The sequence below is a fragment of the Canis lupus genome, chromosome 26 (assembly GCF_011100685.1).
Source record: "Canis lupus familiaris isolate Mischka breed German Shepherd chromosome 26, alternate assembly UU_Cfam_GSD_1.0, whole genome shotgun sequence".
Classification (NCBI taxonomy): domain Eukaryota; kingdom Metazoa; phylum Chordata; class Mammalia; order Carnivora; family Canidae; genus Canis; species Canis lupus.
Window position 1 is genome coordinate 8,456,263 of NC_049247.1, and position 25,915 is coordinate 8,482,177.

Below are 25,915 nucleotides of genomic sequence, written 5' to 3' on the forward strand. Positions count from 1 at the left end.
TTTTGAGGTTAAATATGCCATTCTCCCCACCTTCACCTCCAAATTAAGGATATAGTGAAAAGCATGGCATCTTAAGAAACAAGGGGGAACAAAAAAAAAACAAAACAAGGGGGAAGAGGGTAGGTGAAATCTCCCAGCACGAAGCCCAGGGATTGCGCCCCCTGCTGACCCTGTGACAGAATGCTGAAACCAGACTTGTTTAGTGCCCTTGACAAAACTGGGCAGAACCAGCCATAATCAGGCCAAAGATGCTCTCCCCCAGGGGAATTTAATCAATCAAAAATGCAAACAGATGAACCAGCTCAGTGTTATCCCAAGTTCCCAATCCTCCTGCCTCCCAACACTCTGGGAAGAAAGGAAGTATATTTATGGCAAATAATTCTGGGGCTGAATCAATGCATTGTGAATCAGAGACCCAAAAAAAGGTAAGAATCTATACAGGGTTTCCATTCTGATCAACCCAACACCATTACTGTACAAAAAACAGTTTTATTAGTTAATTACCCCAGGTGTGCCTCTGTTCATGCTCTAGGTCACACCTGTTTCTCAGATCCGGCCCAGGCTCATAGGCAAGTTACCAGATTAGCAAATAGGAAAATTGTTCTGCAAAATAGCAATTGTCAGCTTAAGGCATTACTAACATTGCAGAAGGGAGCAGGTTACTAAGGAAGTTTGGACAGCTCAGGATGATGATTTCCGGAACAGGAAACCCTCTCTGAAAGGGCCAGCCCATGCTGCTGTCTGACATGGGAGAGGACACTCTTGCTGTGTGACAGATCACTCCTTTAAACTCACCCACAATGTCACAGACAAAACACTGTCTATTCCTCAAGCTTCAGATTTAGAAATTAGTTATATAAAAAGCACTCTGTCCCAAGAAGCCCTGGCACATCTGCAGGCCTCCCAGAGAGCTCACTCGATCCTCCCTGACTGGAGCAGGGGAGGACAGAGATATATGGAAGGTTGGTCAGGCTCAGTTTTTAAAAATGAATTCACTACTAGAAATATGGAGCAAGAGGTAGAGACCCCTGCTGCAATTACATGCGGAATCATTGTCCTCCCAGAGAGCGGGCTCCTCCGGTCCACGGAAGTGCTCAGAGCAGGGCAGGCCAGTGTGGCCACAGAGCTGCCGCCTGCCTCACTGCATGCCGAACCACTGCTCCTGGTCAGCCCACTGGGCCGCCTCACTGTCGCTGCCCTCCAGGTCCCCTTCTTCCCCACTCCCTTCCATGTCGTCCACATCCTCCTCCTGAGTGGCATCCGTGGGACTCTCCTCCTTCTCCATCTTCTGCATCCCCTCTAGAGACTTCTGGTCATTGGGGTCCAAACTAGGGGACAACAAAACAAAGGAGAGGCCTGAATCTCTGCCTTGCTTCTTGCTGGCTGATGCGTCATCTCCCTGGCACAGCAGTGAAATGACCACCCAGTCACAGAGAAACTGCTAATGCCTGGCCTCTCCAAACAACTCTGGTTCCACAGGCAGGATCGAGGGACTCCACCACTAGAAGTGAAAAAAGGTATCTTGTCCTAATTTTTAGCATTCTCAATTTGAGTTTTTCTCCACATATTTCTTATACATTTTCAAACTTATTACCCCAGCATTCTGCTAGAAGAAGATACTAGGTAACACAAATGAAAAACCAGCAAACAATCATTAATAGACAAATTCAAATGTAATTTAACAGCGTCGGATTTTTAAGCTACAAAGTTACAAAAAAATATTTTTCTGTGAGTGAAGTTGATTCATGTTTTTATGATATAATTAACCATATCAGCATTTCAGTAGTCAAGCAAAATTATCATGCTTACCATGGAACACATTTGTCAACTACTAGGTTAGACTCCAGGACCCAAAGCTACCCCTACCCAGGCATTCAAGTTTAGCACCTAAGAGTCCTAATACATGCCCCAAACCCCAAAGTTCAGAGGCTCAAGAACATTTAGCTTGGCTTCTAAGCAATTCTTCCTCCTGCCCCTGTAATTATTATCAAGGCCAGGAGGTGTCCAATCGCTAGCAAATTTAACCTCTAATGGGTCCTCTGTTCCTACTTACACAACTGCAGATTGATTCGTAAGCTCTTCTCTGAAACCCTCCATACGGCTCTCACCCACACCCAGGGCTCCCCACCCTTGGGACTCCCACTTTGCTTTCTAGAGACTGCTAGAAAGAACTGTATTTATTATTATGTGGCATCATCCAGTCTACATGCCTGAGACTGAGAGCTTTCGGAATCACAGCATACGCAGTGGTTACTGAGATGCCAGATGCTCAACTGCTGAATAAGTAAATGGATGCGAACAGACTCAATTAGAGACAGGCCTTCACCGTAACCTTCCAGACACACAGACAACCCTCAAAGAAATCACTTCTATATTAAACAGTAAGAATATCACTATTTATTTAGTATTTACTATGTACCAGGCACACCACTAAGAGCTTTACACGGAATAATAATTTAATCCTCATGGAATCATTCAATACCTATTAAGGTAGATATAGACATGGAAACTTGTAACTTGCCCGAGATAACAGGTGAAAGTAATATTCAAACTTCAGAGCTTAGGTTCTTTACTACAGTAGGTAGAAACATGGGAAAGTACTTACAATACTTTGATTTGAAAAAGCAGAATATAAAATATATACTACATATACCCTATAAAAATATGTTTATGTGTGGGCAAGACCAGGAATATGATCTACACAAATGAAAACAGATGATATAGTGATATGGGCTGGTTATGAGTGAAACAGTTTTTTAATGTTACTTATAATATACTTTATGAAATTTCTTTAAGATATGAGCTCACAAATAACTCTTCTAATCATTACTATAATTACTCTTTTCAATCATGGGCACAAACGTGTATGTTTCCAGAACTCCTGTTACACAGTTCCCTGCCTCGTCTTCCCCTCATTGACCTTCCCCCCCATGGGAGGCTAAGTGCCTACCTTAGTGCTATACTATATTGGTCCATTGCCTCCTGATACTCATTGACAGCTACAAGGAAATCTCCTAGGATCCGATGCAGGACACAGTCACTCTGATTAGCTAGTGCGTTCCTCAGCAAAGCAATTCCATCTTCATATTTCTGCTCTCTGCCTGCAAAGAAAAAGATCCTCATTTTCCTTCTTACACAACATTTTGAAAATACACTCCCATCCCAAATCATATACACAAAACCACAACACTCACAATCTAATAATCTCTTTGTAGATGTCCTTAAGAGAACAGTGGTATGGCAGGAAATAAGAATAAGCTCCTATGAATTCTTATTCCATTAAGAAATGTTCAGCTTGAGTGGTGTTTAGGTGGCTCAGATGGTTAAGCGTCTTCCTTCGCATTAGGTCATGATCCCAGTCTGGGATCAGGCCCCACATTGGGCTGCCTGCTCAGCAGGGAGCCTGCTTTTCCCTCTCCCTCTGCTTCTAATAAATACAATCTTTTTTTTTTTATTAAGATTTTATTTATTCATGAAAGACACACACACACACACACACACACACACACAGAGGCAGAGACACAGGCAGAGGAAGAAGCAGGCTCATTCAGGGAGCCCGACACATGGGACTCGATCCCAGGTCTCCAGGATCAGGCCCTGGGCTGAAGGCGGCGCTAAACCACTGAGCCACCCAGGCTGCCCATAATTACAATCTTAAAAAAACAAAAAAGAAAAGAAATGTGCAGCTTGAGTTCTGATTTTTTAAAATATACTCTTAACCTAAGTTCAAATAAAAAGCCAAAATGCATTTTATTTTCCAAACTAGCCCAAACCCAGGACTTCATCATGAATCAGGACTAAAAACACCAAAGCTAAAAGGAAAATCATAAGCAAATTCAGATGGACTGAAAAACAGTTCTAGCCGGCTAAAACTAGTTCTATTCAGGCCAAACTAGTACAGGACAACCAAAACAGATGAAAGTGAGCTAAACAGGTACGAACCAAGTATAGCTGGTTTGAACCACTCAAAGAGTAGTGCCAATCCAAGTCAGTCTAAGATAGCTACATTTGGTTGTGCTAAATATAAACCAATTCACATGGGCTCAAACCTACTGTAAAAGGCACACACATGCCTGGTTATCTATAACCAGCTAGGACGAGGAAATCCAAATGACACCAGGTTTAATACAATTAACAAAAAAGGGAAGTAAATAAGATACACTTACTAAGTAGTTCTGCTTTTTTCACCACAGCCTTAATGTAATCCGGCCTTTGGGTCAGGGCTTTATCTAATAAAGTTTTGGCTTTTTCCTGTGTCACTGGGTCTTCAAGACAAACAGTAGCTAAAAGGGTAAGGGTCTGTGCATTTGCTCCTAGAGTTTTGTAAACGTTGTTAGCCATTACCATTGCTTCACGAATACTGTTTGAAGCTAAGTAACATTCAATGAGACCTGAAAAAATAGAACAGAAAGTTCAACCACATTACCATTCTAAGCAATGCTTCCACCCGGACAGCCTTCCAAATTGCAAACCTTCAAAGCTTCAGAGAAAGGGCAGGCCAGGGGAAAACTGATATTAACTGGAGAGCATGTTGATGGAGTAAGAAATGCTCTTCCCCAGAGCACTTCAGGGACGTGAAAAAGGCTGCATGTGCTGCAAAGGCACCTTTAGTTAGCAAAGGAAACAAACATGCATAAGTAAAATGAAGCAAGTAGGCAGCTCAGGGTGGATGTTAGAGCAACAAAGATGACCCTAATCATTCCTTGAGATAGAGATATTAACAAAACAAAGTTCCACTGCCTCCTAACAAACTAATTTCTGGTTGTGTTCAGTCCCCTTTAGTTTCCGGTTGTGTTCAGTCCCCTTTAGTCCTAGAACTAAAGATATGTGCAGCTTTTCTGCACATTTGGGAGCTGCGTGGGAGAGCTCCTACAATTCCAAGTGAATGTCCAGTTCTACAAAACTACTAGTTTAGTGTAGTTTCTACTAATGGACTTAGGGAGCAACCTAAGGTGAAATGACAACTTTTCATTTTAAACATAAAAGTTGGGGATCCGGGATCCCTGGGTGGCGCAGCGGTTTGGCGCCTGCCTTTGGCCCAGGGCGCGATCCTGGAGACCCGGGATCGAATCCCACGTCGGGCTCCCGGTGCATGGAGCCTGCTTCTCCCTCTGCCTTTGTCTCTGCCTCTCTCTCTCTCTCTGTGACTATCATAAATAAATAAAAAAATTAATAAAAAAAAAAAAAAAAAAAAGTTGGGGATCCTTGGGTGGCGCAGCGATTTGGCGCCTGCCTTCGGCTCAGGACGCGATCCTGGAGACCCAGGATTGAGTCCCACATTGGTCTCCTGGTGAATGGAGCATGCTTCTCCCTCTGCCTATGTCTCTGCCTCTCTCTCTCTGTGACTATCATGAAAAAATAAAATAAAAAATAAACACACATAAAAGTTATCTCGGGCAGCCCCGGTGGCGCAGCGGTTTAGCGCTGCCTGCAGCCCAGGGCGTGATCCTGGAGACCCCGGATCGAGTCCCACGTCAGGCTCTCTGTATGGTGCCTGCTTCTCCCTCTGCCTGTGCCTCTGCCTCTCTCTGTCTCTGTCTCTATGAATAAATAAAATCTTAAAAAATAAAAAATAAAAAGTTATCTCAAAAGACATTTGCTGATGTTTCCCTAACCTAGATGGAAAATGCTCCATCAGATGCACTAATAAGTACATAAAGACTGGCAGCTCCTGCCTCTTATCATACCCACAACAAGATGTCCTCTGGGGACATTTCAGTCAACTCTCAATTCTTCTTGCCAAGAACTTGAGAACAGAGGAAGTACTTTTTGACACAAAGCTCTCATCAAAACAGAAAAACAGCTTAAACCCCAAACCCACACAACCCTGGCAGATTTTCTCTGCGTACTCCTCCACCTCAGCAGCGTTTATAATATATATGCACATAACAATGGTTACTTAACTAGAAATTCCCTAACTCTTTAGGCCAATATGCTGGACTCAGAATATGGTTGTTTGCAACTACTTATTGAGCAGTTTTATTTCCCTGCTAAAGCCCTCGCTGGAAGTTCAAAGGCAATGGAAAGAATGCTCTTCACTAATCCAGTGCCTCCACCAATAAAGAAGCTCAGCTGAAGGTTACAAGAAGCACCAGAGAGCACAGTTACCCTGATTCAAAACTCCAAATGGTAGCTTGAGTGCAGGCAGCCCATGAAGCCTCACTGGGCTGGGGAAAGTCCTCCACCCCAATGCCTCTAACCATCCTCTGTCTAAGCACTGTAGAGTCATTATTCAACTGCATTCCTGGGCTCTTGTGAAACAGGCATGCACCAGAAAGGAACACCATGATAAAAGCAGCTGAGAGGCTAAGAAGTTATGCTTCAGGATCAAAAATTTAATCTGGAGGGCGCCTGGGTGGCTCAGTTGGTTAAGTGTCTGCCTTTGGCTTTACGAACAAATCCACAATATGCATAGTTCTCTATCTAAGATTTGTTCTTTACCCTCACTTCCAAATTTTCTCAAATCTGAACTCCTCTTCCTGTTAAGAGCAAGTCACTCCTAGACTCCTGAGTTTATTTTTAAATTCTTATAAAAATATGCTTTGGAGGAACTGCATCTTATAAGATCTATTTTAACATCTGTGACTGAGTCACCAAATGTTGCTGAAGCTGGCACGGCTCCTTTGAACTCCTAGGGTCAGTTCACAGGAACTTAAAATAGTACTTAACAAAACAAAGTTTGACCCTGATCATGCCCACTCAGGAGGTCAAAATGAACTGACTAGTTCCCACAATCAATACTGTCATATGGATATGAAGTTACCCTAAGAGTAGTATTTCTAGCCCGAGGTAAAACAACTGCTAAAAAGAAGAAAGACATAAGCAAGCAATCCAGCAGAGTGCCAGCACAGATTCACATTAAGGAGTGGGCCATGTTTGAGAACTAAAACAGGACAAAAAAACCCTACCAACTACTCCCTCACCAAAAGCCAGGAAAAGAGAATGAAAAAAATATATTCTGAAGATCCAGGAAAGCCTTAAGTGATTTTTAAATGCCTAATGCAGCAATTCCCAAACTTGTCCACACATTAGCATTACCCGGTCTCTTCAAAAAATACTGGTGCCTATCTCCCAACTGCAATATTCTGATTTACATAATACTGGAATGAACTGGCATCAGGATTTTTAAAAGTACTCCCAGACGACTATAACACATAACAGAGTTTGGGAACTGCTGGCCTAACAAAACCTTCCATCTGAGGGCACCTGGGTGGCTCAGTCAGTTAAGCATCCAACTCTTGATTTAGGCTCAGGTCATAACCTCAGGGTCATGAGATCAAACCTTGTACTGTGTGTGGAGTCTACCTAAGATTTCTCCCTCTCCCTCTCTGTCCTCCCTCCCCGCCCATGAGCACATGTGCTCTCTCTCAAAAAAACTAAAACCTTCCATCTGAGTGTTAATGCTACATACCTATAGATCATACATTCATCTCTATTTTTCATCTTACCTTCATAGCAATCTAAACGACAAGGTGCAAGCCGTATAGCCTCCCGAAAGTGGATTATTGCTTCTTGGACTCTGCCCATGTTTCTAAGTGCTGCTCCCTTAAGTAGCAAGGCTTGAACACTATTACTGTTCAGCTGAATGGCCTTGGCTCCTAAATACAGGGCCCGGGAGTAGCGTTTGCTATAAAAACTATGACACCTGGAGAAAAAAAAATGAAACATTACCTGAGAGAAAATAAAGAAACTTCATTCAAAACCAAAGAGAAGGCCCTCTATATGATTCTTATTACAAACCACACTTACAGCTTTAACTTGAGATATTAGCGGGGTATGGGGAGGGGCACAAGTCGCAAAAGCAGAAAAATCTAAGTATTTTTAAGGGGAAATTTGATATGGAAGGGAAAAAAATCTGGTATCTGGATATGTTACATGTGAGAGATATTCAGAGAATTTGCAAAGCCATGATAAATAACAAAGCAGCAGCTTCTGGCCTTCAATGATGGCTTCCAGTGCTGAGCACAATGCACTATCTCAACTGATATTTACTCCATGAAAATCTGAGAAAAGAGACTAAGAAAGGTAACTAATGTGTCCAAAGTCAAAGACCTTGATCTGAATCTGATTATCTTTTCAATCTGTGTTTTCAACCTATATGCTATCAATTTCCCAAAGAATGTACTGAAAACTGGAGAGAAAAGAGAACGCATAAACATACCCAGAGACCACCCAGGGTTCTGCATGCTGATCAGAAATATTGAAAAGGCGGCAGCCAAGATTCTCCACATCCTCTAGCCGCCCTTCTCTTGCCAGGAGGTAGCCATATACATCCATTCCTGGAAAGGAAGAGGATTTTTAAAAAGCAGCAGGTGTCCTTTATTAAAAGAGCAAGAGCCTGGGATCCCTGGGTGGCGCAGCGGTTTGGCGCCTGCCTTTGGCCCAGGGCGCGATCCTGGAGACCCAGGATCGAATCCCACATCAGGCTCCCGGTGCATAAAAAAAAGAGAGCAAGAGCCTTCATCAGAACCCCCACTCAAGCCTCAGTTCCAGCATGGTCTGGGCCCTTTCCACAATCATGAGCTCCTCCCACCAGCATTCACACTTTCCTACAATAGGGCTATTAAAGGAGCACCTGGACAGCTCAGTTGGTTGGGCATCTGACTCTTGATTTTGTCTCCTGTGGTCATGAGATCAAGCCCCACATTGTGCTCTGTACCCAAAGGGGAGGGGAGTCTGCCTGAGAATCTCCCTCACCCTCTGCCCCACCCCCATGCTGGCTTGCTAGCACTTGATCTCTTTCTCAAATAAATAAATAAATCTTAAAAAAAAAAAAAAAAAAAAGACCATTAAAAAGACAAAACATCCAAAAAGTTTAAAAAGCAAAAGAGTAGAAGAACCTACAACTCACAATTTTGAAAGCCAATTATCTTTGGGAACTGTTTGTCCCTATAACCTGTGACATGATGTGCAGTTATCCTAACTCATAACCAGAAAAAGCCCAAAAAAGGCATCAAATAAGTTCTTTTCTTCAAGAGTGCACACTTAATATGCAGTTAGTCTCAGAAAAAGTAGCTTATTCCAGAAAAAGCATCTAGTTCTTTCTGGCCCAGCGGATTTAAGATCACCCTTACTCTGCTTATTCTTACTTGTGTTCTATAAAAGGGTCCCTGCTTGCTGTCACCCATCTCTTACCACCATCTCCCTCATTCCTTGTTATCTCTTCAGACTCCCAGGAAAACGTCTCTCTTGCCAAGATCACTGCAATACTCTGCTGGCCCCTAAACTCGGCCTGAGCTTTCAACTCCAAGCTGCTAACTACTGCCAGACTAGTATTTCTAATACACCATTTTCATCATGGGCACAGGCAACTGAGAGGAGAAATAAGCACTGGGCAGGAGGGAGACGTTGAGCAAACAATTTCATCTTTCTGCATCTGTTTTCTCATCTCCCTGCTCTGTAGCCTTAAGAGTCTACAGGACTAAAAACTGTCAACAGGCCATATTTTTCTCATGGCTTCTTTTAGGACTTTATAAGCAGATTTCAGCCTATCAATACCTTCCCACACTCACTGCCAGTCACTGGATACTCATCCTTTGGAAGTCCCTATGGCTCACCTCTTCAGTTACAATCTTTGAGATCAAGGATTTTGTGTTGTTGTTAATTCCTAATTACTTCCTTTAATCACCTCAGTCCTCTCTTAATGCCTGTTCACTTACTTGCTTTTAAGTATACTAAGGTCACAGTAAAACTAAATCCCCTAAAAGGATATTATGGTTTTGGGGATGCCATCCAAATTCTGTCAGGCACACCATAAATTTATAAATCATAAGGAAGGGCTATCACTCCTCCCAAAAGAAAAAGAGCCAAATAATGATCTGCCTGGAGATGACACTTGAATTCAAGCAAAAACAACTGCTTAAAATGGAATTACTCAAGTGTTAAGAGGCACGTATTAGGACCTAAAAAAAGTAAAAGGCTACTGAAATAAGTTTCACAATAGTTCTATGAAAAATGGTATTAGAGTATTATGGTATATTGTCTCCCTTTCTTTTCTTTTTTTTTTTTTTTTTTAAAGATTTATGATAGACAGAGAGAGAGAGAGAGAGGCAGAGACACAGGAGGAGGGAGAGGCAGGCTCCATGTCGGGAGCCCGACGCGGGACTTGATCCTGGGACTCCAGGATCACTCCCTGGGCCAAAGGCAGGCGCCAAACCACTGAGCCACCCAGGGATCCCCTCTCCCTTTCTTTTCTGATCCTCCCCACTACAGCCACTTCCACCATGCTTCAAAAATTACTTACCTTTTATCAGATAAGGATCCAACATCTGTGCCTGTTCAAACTTGAGGACAGAGTTTTTATTGTCTCCAGCTCTAAAGTACAGATCTGCTAAGCTTCCCAACAGGTCCACGTTATCTCGCAATAAGGACTTTTTCTCTAGTGAACTTCAAAATATTAAACATTGTTTAACATGTATTATGAATCCTCTTAATTTCAGAATCTCAATGACAGGTATATAAGCACTATTTTCTTTTGTGTATATTTAACATTTTTCATAATAAGAAACTTTTCAAATAAACTGTATAGACTAGCTTTTCTTTTTCTGAGCTTATGATTTAAAGAAAGTTACAGAGGATAACAAAGCCAATATACAGAATGAAGCAGAAATCTCTGTCATTACCCAGAAAGAACTTTCTGGTTGCAGGTTTTCAGAGGACAACATGGTGCTAAATGTAATGTCATTCTTTTTTTTTTTTTTTTTTTTTTTTTTTAAATTTTATTTATTTATGATAGTCACAGAGAGAGAGAGAGGCAGAGACACAGGCAGAGGGAGAAGCAGGCTCCATGCACCGGGAGCCCGATGTGGGATTCGATCCTGGGTCTCCAGGATCGCGCCCTAGGCCAAAGGCAGGCGCCAAACCGCTGCGCCACCTAGGGATCCCTAAATGTAATGTCATTCAAAAGTGACTGCTACTTATTACTCAACCAAATGATTTTACAGAACAAAAAACTCAGTCCCTTATCCTTGGACTTTACCTGACTAGAAAAGAAAATCCCAGTTCTAAAGAGGCAACCCAGGTCAGATGCTGCAATCTATGCTTCTGGGACATTCAAAAAGATGTTCTTCCAGGTTCAAGCATGACAACTAAGGCAGCCAGCTTTGCAAGGGTTATCACTTTTGCAAATACAGAGCTGAACTTAGTCAAAGTTTACATTTAACAGGTCCTCACAGCAGAGATTATTACCCTTAGTATCGTTAGGTACATTAAGAGACTAAAAAGCAAGCCTGAGGACAACAGGCTGAGAGATAAACATCTCATATTTCTATTTTGCTAATTTAGATACATCAGACCTCCATACAAAGGGCCTCAAGAACACTGAATTAACTTTTTTGGCTCTCACCAGATAGTATTGATTGCTCTCGAGTTGTCACCAGTGTGCACAAAAGCATATGCTTTGATCCACACAGAGAGCCAATCCAAGTTAGGCACAGTCTGGATCACGTTCATTGTCATCGATGCCACCTCTGCACCTTTTACAGAAAGGGAAAGCAAACCTAATCCAACAGAAAACAAGAAAAATGAGGTGAGGCATAGCATCCCTCTTCCACAATGCAAGAAGCAATAGGCTACACTTCCCTTTGGCTACAAGATAATTCTATCCCTATTCTAAGCAAGATGCGGATGACAAAACAACCATAGTTTAACATTTCTTGATCTGTTAAAAATACAAAACAGTAATTTACTGAATCATGAATCACTCTCTGGAAGTTAGGCACTGGCAATTTTTTTTTTTTTAAACTTTACTTTTTTAGTAATCTCTACACCTAACAAGGGGCTTGAACTCATGCTGTGAGATCAAGAGTCGCAAGCTCTTCTGACTGAGCCAGCCAGGTGCCCTGGCATGTACAAATTCTAATGTAAAGAGTACAAAATTCTAATGTAAAGTAAAGAGTGCAACTATCACCTCAGAAAGTAACAATGCATAGACACAGGCTAAGAATGATCTGCACCTAGTATGGCATCGAGGGCCAACGGGCACTGCCTCAGCACTTCCTTATAGCTGGTGACTGAAGGGCGCTCCTGACCAGCCTTCTTATACAGGTTTGCCAGCATCATGTTTATCTGTAATAAACAAAAACAAAAGACAGTAAGATAAGTGTATATTGCAAAGAAAATATCTCACCACCAATTAAGTCCTGATTTTTTATTACCAGCTACGCTTCTACTTTTTACTGGAAACTACCCACAGCCATGTGAAAATAAAGACCAATCCCATTCTTCAAACCAAACAGGAAATTACTTCCTTCGCTTTTCCTATGTCCTCCCATCTCTAAGAGGAAAGTCAAATTCCTCTCACTTACCCAACCAAAAGGCCCCATACTATCTGTACCAAAGATGCTGCCTTTGGAAATGGGAATAGTATTTAAGAAATGTTACAGGGGATCCCTGGGTGGCTTAGCAGTTTAGCACCTGCCTTCAGCCCAGGGCGTAATCCTGGAGTCCCGGGATTGAGTCCCGCACTGGGCTCCCTGCATGGAGCCTGCTTCTCCCTCTGCCTGTGTCTGCCTCTCTGTGTGTGTCTCTCATGAATAAATAAATAAAATCTTAAAAAAAAAAAAAAAGGGAAAAAGAAATGTTACAGAATTCTAATTACCTTCATTTTTTCTTGCTCTTAAGACAGAAGATGAACTACCCTAGAAGTGCTCAAGTTGACATATTTTAAATGCAATTAATATCAAGACATAAGGAAATGAGGAATTCTTAACAATGTTTGTTAAGAAAAATCAGATAAATTTCCCCAAAAAAAGAAACAACAAAGAGTTAAATACTTGGCTTTTCTCTGACAATTATTCTAGCTGCTAAACTCTAGCCTTTCTAACTCTGAAAGCATGGACACATCAAAGTAATGCTACAAAAATCAACCCCAATTGACCTCTAGAGGTACAATGATCCAGAGATCAGCTACAGCATTTAAATCCAATAAATGCATTTTTTAGCACAATTCAAGTATGTGACTCAGTAGAGCTCTTTTAAAATAACCCTTTCTAAAAACGCAACAAGGATAATTTGAGAAAACCTAAAAGTTCCAAAGAACGTAGAAGTTACAGGGAAAAATAAATGATCTTCTTAATAGTACAGAGAGAAAAAAGGAACATTACAATTTAAAATTAATAGATCTTGAACAGAGCAGTGTTTGCCTAAGGAAGCAGTCAATGTGAGAACACACACAAAAAAGCCAATCCCCAATCTCTCCAGTTATTTGTAGCCTCATATGCCAGATATTTACTTGAGTGGCTCTGAAGATGAAGAACATCTGTTCCATTATGACTTACGTATATAAAACAATCTGTATGGCATTAATCCATACTGATGATTCAAGTAATGAAATAATGAAATACTAGAAATAAAACTTTATTTGGCCTCAGCTTTTCCATTTTAGGCTATGTTGAAAATGCAAAAGAAAATACTTAAAGGAAAACTCCAGTATTAATGTCAACACTTGAAAAGAATAAAAGGTTAAATTTAAGATTCTTTCTTGACTGCTTGTTTTTAACAAACTATGACTGACCATCTGTCTCAACAAATATTAAAATTCCCTTTAACCACCTGTCACTTCGAACAAATGAGTTTTGAGTATTACCTATCAGAAAGTCAATTATTTTAAAACAGATCCTTACTTGGGAACATCACAAGGCCACACTCTACCAGTTATAAACACAAGCAGTCATCTTTCTCTTGAAACTGAGTGAGAAATTGTATGTCAATATGTTTACTCTTAAAAGTTGAAGATTTACCAAGTTATAATAATCTCACACTGGAATTTTCCTTTAAAATGTGAAGAAATGTGTGGTGGTGTTTACCATACATTAACAGACGTTCATTTAGACGTATTTTGACTCACTTCCTTGTCCATTACACAGACTGAGAAGCCAGTTAACTCCCTAACGGACAAGAAAGAAAAACTGTAAATATTATAGGTTTATGTTTGAGGCACACATCTTTGTTTGTTCCTGGCTACAACAGCTCTATAGAATGAAGGATATGTACTCCTGACAAATGTGGAATCCTCTAGTCTCTCTTAAAATGACCCCAAAGTGTTGGATATCACAAGGTTGAGCTTATTTGCTATTACTCATTTTCAAAAAATGTCCCCAACCCTCAAGTTATTGAGTAAATTGTGGTATATTTCCAATAAGAGAAGGAAAAGGTATCATTCAAAGTTTATAATCAAAATGGCATCTTCTTCCAAAAGGAAGACACTCTTCACATATACAAAAAAAAAAAAAAAAAAATGTACTTGGGGTAAGACTTTCATACAGTATTAGAAAACAATTTAGTATATAGCAGCCAAACTTATTATGAGACAAGTTAGTCTATAATATGCTTCCAAATGTTTTTAACAGCATAAAATAAACTGAGGAAATAGCTTAGTTTTTAGAAAACTCAGAAAATAGTAAATAAATCCTCAATATAAACAGATGCTTAAACACATTTTCATCAAGTTTGATTGGTTACTTTTAAAACTCAGCAACACTTAGGTGAAAAAAACCTAATATATCACTGCTTAGATTCCTTATGGCAGGAGGATGTACACAGATATCTTACATATAAAATTACTCATCATTGTTAAGCATAAGTTGCACAGAACAGTTCTTCAATGAAGTGAGGAAGACAGGTAACATGAAAGTATATGTTAGAATATTAACTACTGATGTAAATTCAATACTAAGAGCAAGGATTCTCATGGTTCTTCTAAACTGGACTTCAAAACAAACTGTAATCAAAGATACCCAATATAATACTCCTTAAGGAATGATATTTTAAAAAGTATTCTTTCATATATAAACTTTATTTTTCCAAAGTCAGCAAAGTATTATTAACCTCATTTTACAAATTAAAAAAAAAAAGTAAAGTTCAGATTGGTAACTTGCCCAAGTTCACACTACACAATTCACAGCTTATATGCCCTAAACTCAGACAAGATACCAGATCTCTTGATTTTAGCTGAAGGTGTTCTATAGATTATACTGCCAAATCAAACACAACTATATATTCTATATACAAATAAGTATATAAAGATCTTGCAACCTTGGATTTTTAAAACAAAGGGATTAATAAACTCATTCACATTATTAAATGGGGATACCTACAGAAAGCAAAACATGAGGTTCTAAAAAAAATACTATTGCTACCTAGAAGCATTTGCAAATTATTATTTCCTAAGGTAAGAAATACCAAAGAATAGCACTTGTTGTATTCTCCAGCTACCATTTTCATCAGTTGAATTTTCAGGGTTTCATAAGAAAGTAATTCTTATCTCTCTGAATCTCATCCACTCCATTAACAGGGAACAAAGTGAGTCAAGAGTAAAATGTTCAGATGGACTCCCTAAGGCATGGAGAAAACATGGAGGAAGTAGGTTGGAAGGACCAGATAGAATATTATGTAACAAATTGTTAATGCAACTTACTTTGGGAGTTCTCTGTCTTGAAGGGATCCCATCAAGAATAGCAATGGCATCTTTATCTTGTTTTAGCATTGTATAACATTCAGCCATTTTGTATTTCACTTCAATCTCAGATGGAAGACACTAAGAAGCAATGAAGACATCTCTTCAAAATACTACTTCAACAATATGGCAGTTCTTTAAAATGTTATAAAGTTAGCATATGACCCAGCAATTCTGCTCCTGTACATACAGCCAAGGGAACTGAAAACCAGGCACCTGGGTGGCAGTTAGGCGTGTGCCTTCAGCTCAGGTCATGAACCCAGGCCCTGGGATGGAGTCCCACTTCAGACTCCCTGCTTAGTAGGGAACCTGCTTCTCCTCTCCATGCTCCACCCCCTGGCTCATGTTCGTTCACTTACTCTGTCAAATAAATAAGATCTTTGAGAAAGAAAGAAAACTGAAAAACTATGTCCATACAAAACCTACACACAAATGTTCAGGTGCCTGGGTGGCTCAGTTGGCTAAGTGTCTGACTCTTGATTTCAGTGCGGGTCTTGCTCTCAGGGTCATGAGTTTAAGCCCCGTGTTAGCCTCCATGCCCAGCATGGAGCCTACTTAAAAACAAAACAAACAAAATTACCTGCACACAAATGTTCACACCAACATTATTGATAGACAAAAAGTGGAAGCACTGTCTGTCAACTAATGAATACATAAAATATAGCATATCCATACAGTGGAATACTTTTAAAAGACTTATTTATCTGAGAGAGCCAGCACGAGTGGGGAGGAAAGGCAGAGTTAAAGGGAAAAGCAGGGCAGCCCTGGTGGCGCAGCGGTTTAGCGCCGCCTGCAGCCAGGGCATGATCCTGGAGACCCTGGATCGAGTCCCACGTCAGGCTCTCTGCGTGGGGCCTGCTTCTCCCTCTGCCTGTGTCTCTGCCCCTCTCACTCTCTGCGTCTCTATGAATAAATAAATAAAATCTTTAAAATAAAATTAAAAAAAAAAAAAAAGGGAGAAGCAGACTCCCCTGCTGATAGGGGGGAGGGGGAGTTTGATCCCAGGACCCTGAAATCATAACCCAAGCCATGGCAGATGCTTAACCGACTTAGTCAGCTAGACACGCCATACATGGAATATTATTCGGCAATAAAAAGGAAACAAAGAACTGATTCATACTATACCATGAATCAAACTTGAAACATTATGCTAAAGTAAAAGAAGACAGGGACACCTGGGTGGCTCAGTGGTAGAGTATCTGCCTTTGGCCCAGGGCGTGATCCTGGAGTCTTGGGATCGCATTGGGCTCCCTCCAGAGAGCCTGCTTCTCTCTCTGCCTATGTCTCTGCCTCTCTCTCTCTCTCTCTCTCTCTCTGTGTGTCTCTCATAAATAAATAAAATCTTAAAAAATAAAGTAAAAGAACACAGACACAAAAGGTCACATATTGTATGATTCCATTCCAATGAAATGTCCAGAACAGGCAAGTCCATAGAGACAGAGGGACAGTAATTTCCAGATGCTGAGGAGATAAAGGCCTCAGAATTTTCTAAGGTGATAAAAATGTACTAAAACGGTAGTGATAGTTGCACAATTTTGTGACATTGTATATTAATTTTTTTTTAGATTCCTTAAAGATTAATTATAGAGAACAAACTGACATCTACCAGAGGGGAGGGAGGTGAGAAGGTGGGTTAAATAGGCAATGAGTCTTATGGAGTACACAAATGATGAATTACTATATTGTATACCTGAAACTAACATGATACTATATGGTAACTAACTGGAATTAAACAAAAACTTAAAATAAAAAAATTTTTTAAATGTAAGGTCAAAAAAAATTCCTTAAAGATTACATGTATTTAATTAAAAGGTTTAGCACGGTGCTTGACATACTGAGTACTCAAAAAGTTATCTACTTCTATGAATGACTCTACATGGATAATATACATGACTTCCATTCAGTATCAGAAAACAGGGCAGCCCAGGTGGCTCAGTGGTTTAGTGCCACCTTCAGCCCAGGGCCTGATCCTGGAGACCCGGGATCGAGTCCCACGTCAGGCTCCCTGCATGGAGCCTGCTTCTCCCTCTACCTGTGTCTCTGCCTCTCTCTCTCTCTCTGTCTCTCATGAATAAAGAAATAGAATCTTTTTTTTTTTTTTTTTTTTTTTTTTAAGAAATAGAATCTTAAAAAAAAAAAAGAAAACAGGGATCCCTGGGTGGCGCAGCGGTTTAGTGCCTGCCTTTGGCCCAGGGCGCGATCCTGGAGACCCGGGATCGAATCCCACATCGGGCTCCCGGTGCATGGAGCCTGCTTCTCCCTCTGCCTATGTCTCTGCCTTTCTCTCTCTCTCTCTCTCTCTCTCTCTCTCTCTCTGTGTGACTATCATAAATAAATAAATTAAAAAGAAAGAAAGAAAGAAAGAAAACAGTGAAAATCCTGGGGTGTCTGGCTGGCTCATTTGGTGGAGCATGCAGTTCTTGATCTTGGGGTTATGAGTTTGAGCCCCACATTGGGTATAGAGAGTACTTTAAAAATATAAAATAGGGGCACCTGGGTGGCTCAGTGGGTCTTGATTTTGGCTCAGGTCATGATTTCAGGGTTGTTTTTTTTTTAAGATTTTATTTATTTATTCATGAGAATACACAGAGAGGAGAGCTAGAGGCAGAGAAACAAGCAAAGGGAGAAGCAGGCTTCATGCAGGGAGCCTGATGTGGGACTCGATCCAGGGTCTCCAGGATCACACCCTGGGCTGCAGGCGGCGCTAAACCGCTGAGCCACCGGGGCTGCCCTGATCTCAGGGTTCTGAAAAAAAGCCCTGCATCAGGCTTACCACTCAGCAGAGAGTCTGCTTGTCTCCCTCTGCCCCTCCCTTCATTCTCACTTTCTGTCTCTCAAATATATACATCTTTAAATAAGATAAAGAAAACAGAAAATCCTGGCAATCAGCTCATTAATAACAAACAAACAAAGCATAAAGAGAAAATGAGATGAAAATCTAGAGGCTTAAAAAACTACATTAATATGTCTTTTTTCAAAATGTGAGAAAATACAAAGCAGAAAAACCTGACTTATAATTTCACTCCCTGTTTATTCCACTGACATTCCTTTCATTTTACTTATTTATATCTTTATTAACATTCCTTTTAAATGTAGCATGCACATAGTTTTTTTTTTTAATATTTTATTTATTTATTCATGAGAAACAGAGAGAGAGGCAGAGACAGGCAGAGGGAGAAGCAGGCTCCATGCAGGGAGCCTGACGTGGGACTCGATCCCGGGTCTCCGGGATCACACCGTGAGCTGCAGGCGGCGCTAAACCACTGCGCCACCAGGGCTACCCCATGCACATAGTTTAAACTTAAAGAGAGGTTCAAACTGCAAGGTGAGAAGTTTCCCTCTTCCTAAAGCTTTCCACTGTTAAATTGCTTTCCTTTGGGGATCCCTCAGTGGCTCCGCGGTTAAGCGCCTGCCTTTGGCCCAGGGTGTGATCCTGGAGTTTCAGGATCAAGTCCCACGTCAGACTCCCTGCATAGAGCTTGCTTGTGTCTCTGCCTGCCTCTCTCTCATGAATGAATGAGTGAGTGAGTGAATAAATCTTAAAAAAAATAAATTGCTTTCCTTCTAACACACAAAATATTTCATGCATATTACCCATATGTGTATGTTAGGCATATACCAGGATATATTTATATATCTATAAACTATCTCCTTTAAAAAGAAAGCATTGAAATACGTCTTCAAATCTTATTTTCCTTACTAATATATATAGTTCTTTCTGAATCAGCATGTGCAACCCTCTCTCATTTTTCATCTCAGTAATAGTTTCATCACATTTCCTCTTATGGCTATGCTCTAATTTAACTAGACCCTACTGATGGAACACTTAGGTTTCTAGTTTCTTACCATTACAAACTGCTGCAATAAGCAGCCTTAGTTATGTTATATACCCTGCAAACCTTCTGTGAGTCTATTAGGGTTAATTTCTAGCAAGTGGAGGACTGTCAAATTGGAGGATGCTGCGAAATTACAATTTTGTCCTTCATTTACTTAATTATCAAGCTACTGAAACTGCAAGAATTCTTATTTCCCATAAAGTTCCCTAGGTACCCAAAATCCTTATAACTGAGTTACATTTTTTTAAAAAAAGATTTAAGTTATTTATTCATGAGAGACACAGAGAGAGGCAGAGACACAGGCAGAGGGAGAAGAAGGCTCCATACAGGGAGCCCGATGTGGGACTCGATCCCAGGTCTCCAGGATCAGGCCCTGGGCTGAAGGCAGTGCTAAACCACTGAGCCACCCGGGCTGCCCATTCAGCTCCCTTTTAAAATTACTTTTTATTTTTCCATCTTCTACATCTAATCAGCAGTCTTATAAATTCTTCTAGTCTCTCATTCTCCAAAAAACAAATAAATAACACTTCCAACTCCATTTACCTGACTTTGTGGAGTAGATGCAGAATTACCAGTTGAAGGTCTCACTTTTGAAGTTTTACTTAGGGCTTTCTTCTGCTGTAAAGCCATGGTATACTTACTCACAGCATTCCGATATTCCTTATCATGAAAGAGAGAATCTGCATGATACACCAAAAGCTGGTACTTCTGAGATGGGGAGAATAACTCACTAGAAAACAAAGAAAATATACCCCCTACATGGGTTATTTTGAAATGTTAGATAGAACATCCTCCTTAGTAACCACATAAGCCTAGCATAAAGTCTTATGTAATGAGTTTACAACTGTCATCATACCTAGTCCCTAAAATGAGAAGCATGAGAATTGTATTCTATGTTAATATGGTCAACACTTCCAGGCAACTGCTTTAAATTGCCGTTTTAATATGCTTTTCTCCTTTATTTACTATAAATGCAATGATACTTCTAAATCAAATTCAACAATATACAGATATACAAAGAAAAATGTTCTACATCTTCCCCTCCCCTTCTTCAGTCTAAACCATCTTATTTTTTTTTTTTTGAGAGAGCAAGAGCAAGAGCTCAAGTAGGATCAGTGGGGGGAAAAGAGAGGAGAGAATCTTAATCCTGGTGCAGGGCTCAATCTCACAATCATGAGATCACAACCTGAGCTGAAATCCAGAGTTGGACACTTAACCAACTGAGCTGAGCCACCTACGTAACCCCCACAAGCCCTCTTAATTTAATAGTTTGATATGTATCCATATTTTCTTTTATTAACACCAATTTTTACAATATAGACAAAGGACAGAAATCACAATGACTTAACCAATACTATCAAAGAAGTGTTGAAGAATCTGGAAAAATGAAACCTCACCACTATGAAACACTTTTAGAAAAGTGCTGAACAAAAAGAGGTTTCAGAGCAACTGAATACTTCAAATACTGAAGATAGGAATATTAAAAACCTGAAAACTGAAGTATGGGAATAGGATAAGCCAATGGGATAAGAGTGGGATAGAAAGAGGATTAGCCTCATTTGAGGGAAGTTTTTTTTTTTTAAGATTTTATTTATTTATTCATGAGAGACACACAGAGAGAGAGAGAGAGAGACAGAGACACACACAGGCAGAGGGAGAAGCAGACTCCACACAGGGAGCCCGACGTGGGACTCGATCCCCCATCTCTAGGATCCACCCCTGGACCAAAGGTGGTGCCAAACCACTGAGCCACCGGGCTGCCCCCCCCCCACCATTTTTTTTTTAATTCTACATACAAAAGTAAACTTTACTAACACTAGAAGAATTTTTAAATTTTTTTAAAGATTTATTTATGATAGAGAGAGAGAGAGAGAGAGAGAGGCAGAGACACAGAGGAGGGAGAAGCAGGCTCCATGCCGGGAGCCCGATGCGGGACTCGATCCCGGGACTCCAGGATTGCACCCTGGGCCAAAGGCAGGCGCTAAACCGCTGAGCCACCCAGGGATCCCCACACTAGAAGAATTTTTACTTCCTTGAGTCTCAGGGGTTTAAGGACAGTGCAAATGAATCAGTATTTTTTAAAAACATTTTCATTGACATTGAACATTGTTCGCAAGCAATTTAACTGCCTACAAGCTGGCCACCGTTCTTTTTTTTTTTTTTTTTTAAGATTTTTTATTTATTTATTCATGAGAGAGAGAGAGAGAGAGAGAGAGAGAGAGAGAGAGGCAGAGGGAGAAGCAGTCCCCATGCCAGGAGCTGGATGTGGAACTCCCGGGTCTCCAGGATCAGGCCCTGGGCCAAAGGCGGTGCTAAACCACTGAGCCACCAGGGCTGCCCTGGCCACCATTCTTAATAGGAAACTCATCTATTTTTAATCTTCAATTTCTCACACACACACACACCCTCTGCCCGGACTCCTGCCAAATTAAGAGGAATTTACATGTCAAATTTACAGGTCAAAGCTTTAGCCATTTAAAATAAAAGCAGTCAAATCTGTAAACAGTTAATCTGTCAACAAATGAAGGATATTCATGAATAGGTACCAGAGATTAGTGTTGCCAGGGGCTGGAGGAAATGGTATTAAGGGTGCTTACTAATAGATATGGGGTTTCTTTTGGGGATAATGAAAATGTTTGGAATAGAAAGTGGTGATGGTTGTACAAGTCTGTGAAGATGCTCAAAACCACAGAAATGTATTCTTTAATAGTATGTCAGTTTTATCTTATTTTTAAATCTTAAAAAAGATAGCTAGTCTGAACATTAAATATAAAGTATAAAATTACAAAGAAAATTCAAGGACTAAAGATATAGTCCAGATAACTAAGATTTCTTCCAACTGAGATTCTTTGTATTTACTGAGAAATAAGGTTTGGTAGAAAATACTACTACACTCCTAGGAAGCATTCAGATATTTATATATTGTAACACATGCCTACTTATGCAGCCATAAATTATCTTTGGAATGATGCATGAGAAACTGGTAATGATTGTTGCCTCTGGAAAATGGAAATGGTGGGGTGTGGTTCAAGATTCAGGGACAACACTTATGTGCATAACTCTTCCATACTGTTTTAATTTTTCTTACCATGTATGGTGTCAATTCAATAAGAACATTTAATAATACATGGTAAAGGGACGCCTGGGTGGCTCAGCAAATGAGTGTCTGCCTTCAGCTCGGGCATGATCCCACAGTCCTAGGATGGAGTCCCACATCAGGCTCCCTGCACAGAGCCTGCTTCTCCCTCTGCCTGTGTCTCTGCCTGTCTGTATCTCATGAATAAATAAATAAAATCTTAAAAAAAAAAAAAAAAAAAACATGGTAAAGGTCAGGATTTAAGCTGACCTCCCTGAAGCTAAGAAACTGTCAGTTTAATCTAATAGAAAGACATATGGGCTAAGCTGAGTCAGAGGATTAAACTGCTTCAAACTATCCTGTAACATCCTCAAGAACCAAGAATAATGACTAACTGGTGCATAAATTCCCAATGATGGAAAGTGTGCCTTGGCCAATCACTGAAAACCAACTGAAAGGCTCCAGAATAAACACAGAAGGCTGAAAGAAACCAGGGCTCCTCACTGTCAACACTAAGTGGATGGTGGTGAAATGATGGTTCTCACGTAGTGAGGTCCAGAAGCACACTAATGGAAATAAAAGAGACCAGCAACTACATTACAGGCACTTAAGGGACTTTTCCTTTCTGACTTAGACAGTTTCTAGAGTAGGCCAAATGCAAATGGGTCCACCCTGAGTAGAAAATTCGATTATGCCACTTAGAAGGAGTAGACTGTGGTAGGTCAGTCTGAAAATTTTAGTCAGAGGACTGAAGCCTAGACATGGTGGCTCCCCCAATTACCAAATGTGTGAATTTGGGCAGTTTTACCTTCTTAAGGTTGTACAGACTTCCTTAGCACATTCAATAAACACATGAGTGCTCACTGCACACAGGCACTGTGCTGACCTCCTTAGGTGTTAAGTGATGCAGAATACTGATCTTAAAAAAGTTCTGGGGCACATGGGTGGCTGGCTAAGTTGGTTGGACATCAGTCTGTGGATTTCCACCCTGGTTATGATCTCAGGGGTTGTGACATTGGCACGCAGGTGGACTCTGCGTTCAGTGCAGCTTCTGAGTGTCTCTCTCCCCCTTTGCTCCTCCCCTGCGCTGTCTCTCTTAAGTAAATAAAGGAAAATAAAGTCTTTAAAACTTCTCACCACAAGGGAAAAAAAAAATTAACCATGTGGTGATGGATGTTAACTAGACTTATTGTGGTGATCTTTTCACAATATAAGGATACAATTATCAAGTCTTTATGTTGCACACCTGAAATACGTCAATTATATCTCAATTTAAAAAGAGTGATGCAGAATGTAAAACAGGGCAAAGGGATAGAATAGTGAGGGTATGGGACAATTCTGACGGTTACAGAAGCTGTTCCCCAGGAGGGGAGATGTGAGCTGAAACCTGACTGAGGATACAGATCTCTGACCTGAGGGCTCCAAGTGAAACAGCAAATGCGAACCCCTGAGTTAAGGAGGAGCCTGGTGGGTTCAAGTAACAGAAAAAAACTGCCTGCAAGGCTGAAGTACAGTTAGCCGAGGGCATGAGATGAGAAAAATGTTTGGCCTCGGAGGCCACGGGAAGCAATTTTAATGTAAGTACAGTGGATGAATGCAAGCAGGGGAGCAACGCGCACTCAAGGATGGAAACGGCCCTGGTGCTGTTATCCGTCCAACGGCTCAAGAAACGACTCTGAAAACCAGAAAGAGGCACTGCGTGTCCTTACAAGGGCGCCACTTCCATTCATCAGAGGAGTCTCCCGTTTTAGAGGCCAGAACGTGGATCCTTCTAACACACTCAAGGGGAAAAAATTCCATCTCGGATGGGGGACGAAGGTGTAAGACCAGGCCTGTTGGAGCTGCGGCGAGCGAGAATATGGGAAAGAGCTGGGAAGAGAGCCGGGAAGGGAGGAGTCAGCCCAGCGAAGTGACAGTCGCTGTGCCCGGCGACAGGTGCCTCGGGAAACCCTCCGCTCCCAACTTTCGGGAAACCCCAGCCAGGCTCGCCCTCAGGGCCTCCGCCTTCCATTTCTCGAAGCAGCCGCTCGCCACATCTCCCTCAGGGAGCTCATCCCAGCGTCTGGTACAGCGCAGAGATCGAGTCAACTCCACTTTGTGTTCCTAGATGGGCTCCGCCCGACGATGCGGTCGCTGGCCCCGAAACCTCCGCTGAGGCCCGCGTTCGCTCCTTCCCGCCAGTTCCCAGGCCCCCGCAACTCCCGCTCCCAAACCGGCGCCGCCTTCTCCTCAGCCCCAGGCCGCTCCCCGCCTCAACTCACGGGTTGTTATTACTCATTGTAAGTAACAAGCTGCTGAGAAGCCGCACGTTAGAGTGCAGCCCCGCGGCCGCCATGTCTCGCACGTGGTCTATCACATTCATCCTGCCCGGCAAAGCCGCGGGCAGCGGCGGCAGCGGCGCGAAAAGCCGGTAGAAGCTCCTTAGGGAAGACTCCAAAATGGCGGTCTCACCGGGGCCCATGGGGTCCACAAGTGGCACCGCCCCCAGGAAGATAGGCAACTACTGAAGTGCCTGAGCAAAAAAAAAAAAAAAAAAAAAAAAAACCCACCAAACAAAACAACTCCGTTCCTTCCCCAGGCACCCTTATGAAGAGGAATGATTTGGTTTTGAGGTTGATTTTGGTTTATTTTGTTTTAACAAGTTACGTCATCATTCTAACCTGCAAAATTTATTGAGGGCTTACAATGGGCTGGGGACAAAAGGCACTTGAGTATGAATACATGCTCAATTGAAATAAGATAACTCGGAGAGAAATTTGTGTCTCAAAAATGAATAAAAACGGATGGACACTTATAAATAATAAAGTTGAGGGAATCTCCCACAGCAGGAGTTAAATTTTTTAGCCAGGCGCTAGGGGCAGCCCTAGCTGCTTTTACAGTCGGGCTTGCGCACTAGGCTGAAGGCACCACGCCCCCTTCTCTCGGTATAATGTGTACCTGCTGGAGCGAGGCTTCGCCCTCAGGGTAGCATCCTTGAGTGCAAAAGGGACCCTTCTTACCCTAAGAAAGAACTCACTTAGCTCAGGGTGAATAAAGGCTAGGTTGGGTTTTAGCCATTCTAATATCTGTGTAGTGGTAACTTACTGTTCTACTTTGCAATTCCCTAAAGAAGGAGGTTGAGCGTTGTATTTCCTATCTGTAGATCATCTTTGGTGAGTTAGCTGTTCAAATTTCTAGCTCATTTTTTTATTTGGGTTGTTCATAGTTTTGGGTTTGTTTGTTTGTTTGTTTGTTTTTTCCATTTAGGAAAGTTTTATTTACATAATCTCTACACATGGGGCTCAGACAGCCCCGACATCAAGAGTCGCATGCTCTTCCAACTAAGTCAGCCAGGCGCCCCTGGGTTGTTCATTTTCTCATTGTTGAGTTTGTTTGTTTGCTTTTAAGAGTTTATTTATTTGAGAAAGAGACAAAGATAGCAACAGAGAGCACAAGCTGGGGAGGAGAGGGAGAAGCAGATGCAAGGCTTAATCCCAGGACCCTGCGGTCATGACCTGAACCTGAACTCAGACACTTAACTGACTGAGCCACTCAGGCGCCTTTCTTACC

General features: G+C 41.4%; 1 protein-coding gene across 2 annotated transcripts; it reads right to left on the reverse strand.

The window, feature by feature from the left end:
- Positions 1-469: 469 nt before the first annotated feature.
- ANAPC7 (anaphase promoting complex subunit 7) lies at positions 470-24,827 on the reverse strand. 2 transcript variants are annotated; one of them, XM_038575038.1, is made up of 11 exons: positions 24,628-24,827; positions 19,834-20,020; positions 15,416-15,535; positions 11,955-12,066; positions 11,345-11,498; positions 10,244-10,386; positions 8,162-8,279; positions 7,449-7,645; positions 4,167-4,391; positions 2,951-3,101; positions 470-1,328 (listed from the first exon to the last, which is right to left on the reverse strand). In XM_038575038.1, the coding sequence occupies exons 1-11, from the start codon at positions 24,825-24,827 to the stop codon at positions 1,139-1,141; spliced, it is 1,797 nt and encodes a 598-aa protein (XP_038430966.1). In that variant the 3' UTR covers positions 470-1,138. The 2 variants fall into 2 exon arrangements, with proteins under 2 accessions (XP_038430966.1, XP_038430967.1); XM_038575039.1 differs by having other exon boundaries at positions 19,834-20,045; positions 24,628-24,766.
- Between the last annotated feature and the right edge of the window lie 1,088 nt (positions 24,828-25,915).